Below are 6648 nucleotides of genomic sequence, written 5' to 3'. Positions count from 1 at the left end.
TTCTGTATAGGAAAACACTTTGAAGTATTTTCTTCAGTCTTCTATAAGCTGATAGACAGAGTTGATGTAAAGATGGTATGCAGAATGCAGATAAGGTCTGGGAGATGTGATTTCTCTTGAAATACAATTTTTAATGGGCTCTCTACATAGAATCAGCTTCAGGAGTATCCTTCTTCAAAAAAGGGGAATCTAATATGACAATAATTATTTTCTTTTAACCCTTTTTGAAGATTTAGTAGTTTTGTTTAATCTTTAATGGGGTTTTTTGTGTTCAAAGTTTTGAGAAGGCCACAGGCATGACTGCTTGTGAGAGCTCTCAAACACCAGTGACAAAAAGGCATGATCTCCCACTTCATAGCAGTGCACACAGCCCCTACAGCACATTGATAGCTTTTGTTACTGCCTGCTTTTCCACTTGATTGCAAAGGAAGGTGTGTCCCTAACAAAGGAAGTCCGTAACACCTTCTTACAACCTTTACATTTACAGGGACATGGCTGAAGAGTAGTTTGGGCCTTGTACAACAAGAAGGGAATCAGTTGACTTGGACTTACATTGCACCTCAGCTGGGCTACTGGGTTGCAGCTATGTCACCTACTACCCCAGGTAAGATGGAACTGCATTTTATTGATATTCACAGCATTGAGTAATTACTTATTCATATATAATGTTTATATTTTTCAGAATGACCTCATCTGAGATGCCACAGCTTGATCAATAATGGATTATTAGAAAACAGAAATCTGAAAGTAAAGGGCTAAAATCTTTTGGGGACTGGGGGGGCAACCCTTGTGCTCATAGTCTCTTGAGTTAATTCAGTGAGAAACTTTAGAAAGTGTTCCTGCTTTGATGCATTTGTGACACCACTGCCTCGTAGAGCCATTGCTAGAAAATCAGTGGAGTTATAACATCATTGTACTGGTATTCTAGCAGGTAAAAAAAAAAAAATGTGCTGTGGAGTTTCTCTACAGAAACTCCCAAAGAAATGGATTCACCTAAGACCAACATCGTTGTGGGTTAGACATTTACTAATGGATTGATTGACTGTAACTTTTTATGCTGAAGATGCCCATTTTGCCCTGAGTTATGCTTTGCATCATCTTGGTGACTGATTAATTTACACCACAAATAACTTAGTGTAGAAGTTCTAGGAAGCATATTGGCAGAACGACATTAGTAGGTGAGCTGATTGGTTGCCATCTGCAAGCATCCAGGAATAACTGTAGCAGATCACTTTGAAGTAGGCATTATATGTACTTCTGTGCCTGTGGAGATTATTAATGTTGCAGCTTGCTCTTCCTTTTTTCTATCTGTGGCTGCCTCAGAATTTCTTAATTCTTCAGCCACCAATAATCAGAGATACCTCTGTGGATAAACGTGCCAATCAATCAAACAAAAACCTCCTCCTCTTACAGATTATCTTGGTTAGGGTTTCTGGATGAAAACCAAATACAGTAGAAACAAAAACATTTGTGCCTTGGCTGTGCAAGCTAAATAAACTATATCTAACCAGCAAAAGAAACTCTAATGTGAGGACTGTTTTTAAAGTCTGCCCGTATGTGCCATGGAGTTGTTTCATGATACGCAGGCTTTTTATTTGAGATTATGTTAAATGAAACTGCTGGAACATTCAGCTGATTCATTGCTGAACACAGTCAGAGTCTACAGGCAGATGCAGATCTGAATAAGCATCATATTGAATTTAATGGAATTTTACAGAAGAAAACACAGCTGCTCTGAGCCAAATGTTTCCCAGGACAGCTCTGACCCAGACTGCAAAGAAGTTACACTAGTCATGAAATTCTGCCTGTAACTCTAAGGTTAGAAGGATTGTAACTCTAACAGGAGAAGGCTTATTTGTTCTTGCAGTTTAACTTGAATGGCAGAATATCTCCTTGTATTTTACTTTTCTTTCTTTCTTTCTTTCTGAGGGCTAGATCTGGGTTCCTAAAATTTTGTTGCAATAGGAACAATTTTTTCATGAAAAATTGGAGTGATGTATTTCTTCTTTTCGCTTAATGTCCTGAAGCAACATTATCAATCAATTATGTAAAGTTAGTGATGGGATGGAATCTATAAAAACTTAGATTTCCCAAATGCAATATACTTTATGTTATTTTTAACGAGGTTAATGTCATCTTGCTTATTTTATCTCCTCATTTAATCTATTTGATTTCTTATCTCAGAAAATGGCCAAAAATGAGCTTTGTATTGCTAGCAGTGGCTCTACAGACCACTCAAGGTCCACAGATGAGGTTTTACAAACCTTGTGATCTAGACCTTAACGTTGGCCAAGTTTGCTGTCCTTCACAGTATACATGCATGTTACTCTGTTAGGTGGTGCTGTACCTCCTTGCCTGCAGAAGTAATTTTGGGCCTTTATTTCAAAATAACTATGAAGATTTTACAAATGAACAGGGTTACATGTGCATAATTGTGAACAGAGGATGTCATATCTGTGTCCTCCGTTGTATGTGAGAACATTTACTAAGCATTACTGAAACCTGGAGTTACAACACTTTTGCTAGTGGCCTGGTTTTGAAAGCTACTGAAGATCTGCTTGGCTTGGCTTGATCTAGTCTTCAGAGCACCAACGCATCTTCTAATGAATGCTGTGCTGCACTGTATGTCCTGCTCAGTGCAAAGCACCACAAAGAGAAGTTGTTGCCACTACATGCATTACAGTGCTGGAAGATGCTGTGATGGCTTTTCTCCAGTGATGAGAGCTTTGGCGTACTGTGTCAGCATCAGGACCTGGAAGGCAGCATTCACTGATGCATGCTCCCATTGAAACTAACTGCTTTTCCACAGAACTATCTGTTTGGATTTGCAGTCGTGAAAACCAGCACACGCATTCTCCACAACTTGCTCCTTTCTCCAGACATGATGTGCTCAGTAGGCACCACAGCTGTAAGAGGCAGCATTGCTCACTTAGCACCCTGATAACAGGGGAAGATGTCCCTCTCTTTGTTTAAGTGTTGTTCCTCTTCCTGTTTGCAGGTTGCTACAGGTCTAAATTCTGTTTTCTGGCCTTCCAGGTCCCGTTGTAACACACGACATTGCCAGCTATCACACAATGTTTCTTTTGGCAATTTTAGGAGGGATGGCTCTCATACTTCTAGTCTTGCTGTGTCTGCTTTTGTATTATTGCAGGTAAGAGTCACCATCCTGGTTACTTAGTCCATGTTGGAAACATAAGCTTTTTTTTGCTCATTAAACGAAAAGGTTTTGTATTGAAATATTTTTGCTTCGGGGGGCAGGGGGAAGCGATCAGTCACTTGAAGAAGGCAGTGAGATCAAATTTCTTATGTTCCTGGTTACATGCAGCATATACAATCCCTGCCTTTGGTAGGATGGTAGTTGAATGAATCACACAGACCTGTACCTGTGTTTTCCTTGTAAGATGTTCTAAAACCTCATATCGAATATGGGCATAGGTCCAAGGTCTGTGTCATTGCACCTGTTACGCATTTGCAAGTGATCTTTCTATTAGTCTTTTACTAAAATGAATGTTAAACTTTTATCAGCAAGTGTATATTAATGAGTGATTTTGTACTTGTGTCCTCCAGACATTTGCTCCATTTTGTAATTGGTGCTTGAAATATTTCCCAATTGACATTAGTTATTCTTTAATTTTATCTTTGCTGCTGGGGTAGGCTTTTAATTGTTAGGTTATGTAGTAAAAGCTCAATTCCCCTAATACTAATCACTGCTTAAAATCTCCCATTATGACACACTTGCTGCTCTTGTTTCTGTGTATAACAGTCATAAACATGTAACTTCTTTTGTTACCGGCTTTTATAGAAGAAAATGTTTAAGACCACGTCAGCATCATAAGAAACTGCAACTTTCAACAGCACTGGACACTTCTAAGAAGGATCAAGCAACCTCAATGTCCCATATAAATTTAATATTTTCACGTCGTGAGTCAGAATTTCCTGGTGGGTTGTCCGTTGCTAGCAATGGACACGCTGAAAACTCAGGTGCAAAGGAATTAATCAGTGCTGTCCACATGGAGATGGTATCACCTAGTGGAGAAGCAGATATGCATACACCTATGCTCAAGCACTCATTCAGTACTTCCCAGGAGTTTAGCTCCCGAGAGGAACTTCTCTCTGACAAGGAGAAAGACAAGAGCAGAATTTCCTTGGATGACCTGACTCCCAGTGGGTCTCTAAGAAAAGACTACCATAAATCAGCAGATAGTTTTCCTTTAAAGACAAGAAAATCTACAGAAACAGCTGAAGGCTATGAGTCCCCTATCAAAGATGAGTATAGGAGAAGTTACAATGCCATGCTGTCTCAGCCTTTATTTGAAAAACAAGAGAGAGAAATTCAAGTATCTATGAACCATATTGCCACTGGAAGTAAATACAATATTCAGGAACAAATATACCCCCCACCTTCAGCCCCTAAAAAAGAGCTACTGGACTGCAGACCTGCTGATTGTATGATGTCTCGTTCAGTTGATCACCTTGAAAGACCTACATCTTTCCCTCGACCAGGTCAGTTAATCTGCTGCAATTCTGTTGACCAAGTCAATGACAGTGTTTACAGAAAAGTTTTGCCTGCGTTGGTCATCCCGGGTCATTACATGAAATTGCCAGGAGAACACCCTTTCGTTAGCCAGCCACTGGTTGTTCCAGCTGACCAGCAAATTGACATAGAAAGACTTCAGGCTGAACTTCCTAACCCTCATGCACGGCTTTTTCCACATCCACCACAACAGCTGCAACCCCAACAGTTAGCATCCCAAGCAATATCTCAGCAACATTTGCAAGATGCAGGTGCAGCTGAGTGGAGTCAACAAAATGCTTCCATGTCTGAATCCATTTCCATTCCTGCCTCACTTAATGATGCATCCCTGGCTCAAATGAATAGTGAAGTGCAGCTTCTCACAGAAAAGGCATTGATGGAATTAGGAGGTGGAAAGCCATTGCCTCATCCTCGAGCATGGTTTGTTTCTCTAGATGGACGATCAAATGCTCACGTTAGACATTCATACATTGATCTCCAAAGAGCTGGTAGGAATGGGAGTAACGATGCCAGTTTGGACTCAGGTGTTGACATGAATGAACCAAAATCTGCCCGAAAGGGAAGAGGAGATCATCTGTCTGCGCCACAGAGTCACCCACCCGTGCAAGAGCACCAGCAGAGAGAGCGTAAGGTTTCAGATAGCACAGCTTATACGCAACTTGTGTACTTGGATGATATGGACCAAAGTGGCAGTGAGTGTGGAACAGCAGTGTGTAGCCCTGAGGACAATGCTCTACGATGCCTCCTAGAAGGCACTAGTAAGAGAAGTGGTGTGCAGCTGCCCAGCCTGCAGGAGGAAACAAGAACTGTGGATACCAAACCAGAGCCATTAACTAGTCCTGAACACGGAACATCAGTTCAAGATGATGAGGAGGATGAGGAAGATGACCAAGGTGAAGATAAGAAGAGTCCTTGGCAGAAACGAGAGGAAAGACCACTAATGACTTTCAATCTCAAGTGAGCTGTTGTGAAAATCCACCATTCAGTGGAGTATAAAATTGCCAAATATTCTTTCTGTGGAAGTGCTTGATACTTTTTCTTTTTCTTTTTTTTTTTTTTTTTGTGGACAGGAACGAGAAAAATGAACTGTGGTGCGCAACGTTTGAAAGAAATTAAATGCATTACTGTGTAAATGTTAGAAAAGAATTAAAATCATTCCTCTGATTTAATGGCTGCCTCCAGTGAGATAGCTGAACAAAGAGTGTGATTGTTATTCCATATACTTGATATTGGTCATCCAGGATGTTGAAAATACTGAAAAAACGTTTTGGTTGGTTTATGACCTCAATCTCCTTATGAATGGGAGCTGGTAAAGCTTTTGTTTTGTAGGCCACTTTTGTGTTGATAATGCTACTGAAAGTATCATAAAAACGAGTTTGACACATGGTGTCTAAAATTGTGCATTATCTCAATGAAAGGCTATGCATTGCTGCTTTTAGTAATATTTTGCTTATACTATGCTTTTCTTAATTTTACAAGTTGGTTGTAAACATTTTATGTCCTTTATTATAAACTACTCAGCAATTTATTTTAATGTAAAACTGCAGGAAACTTGAGTAGCATCCCTTAGCATTGAAGCCTTTTTATGAAACCAAACTGAACTTTGTGTCGACTAAGATTCCTCCAATTCTGGTCCCATTTACTCAAAGTGCCTTTTTTACAGTAACAATGAACAGTCCCTTCTTTTGCTAACTCCTTTTAATTGACCCCATTTGGGATTTTATAAACGTACAAACTTCTACCTTTTATTTTAAGCTGCATGCCAAGAGTCCCATTTTGTGCTGAGCATTTCCCATTTCAATACAGTGTAGCTATCATGTATATTATGGATTCTGTTAGCCAGGATAGACTTAGAAGACATTCTAAAGGGCCCAGAGTAGCCACGAAGATAGTTTCATTGACTGTATATATTGTTAGTTTCCTCTGGAATCGTATGAGCTAATCATGCTCGTATAAAATGGACTATAGAGCTATAGACCGAGCAAGTAGACTGAATGTGTCTAGAAAAATTTTGGAAAAAAAATAAATAACAGTGTACTATCCAAAAGTGCCAGAATGACTCTTCTGTGCTTTCTCCATACAAAGCTGCTTGGTTTTCCAAAAATTATGATTGA

At 39.7% G+C, this 6648-nt stretch overlaps 1 protein-coding gene across 1 annotated transcript; it reads left to right on the top strand.

Annotated features, from left to right (window-relative positions):
• Nucleotides 1-487: 487 nt before the first annotated feature.
• Nucleotides 488-6344, top strand: FAM171A1 (family with sequence similarity 171, member A1; the record flags this gene model as incomplete). Its single annotated transcript, XM_010134661.1, has 4 exons — nt 488-604; nt 3037-3151; nt 3803-6113; nt 6187-6344. Coding segments are annotated over 3 exons (1925 nt in total), but the record flags the coding sequence as incomplete, so codon positions are not given.
• Nucleotides 6345-6648: the final 304 nt, after the last annotated feature.

Source organism: Buceros rhinoceros, unplaced genomic scaffold (assembly GCF_000710305.1).
Source record: "Buceros rhinoceros silvestris isolate BGI_N320 unplaced genomic scaffold, ASM71030v1 scaffold18834, whole genome shotgun sequence".
Classification (NCBI taxonomy): Eukaryota; Metazoa; Chordata; class Aves; order Bucerotiformes; family Bucerotidae; genus Buceros; species Buceros rhinoceros.
The sequence above is the reverse complement of the archived record's forward strand: the minus strand, read 5'-3'. Positions and strand labels throughout refer to the sequence as shown.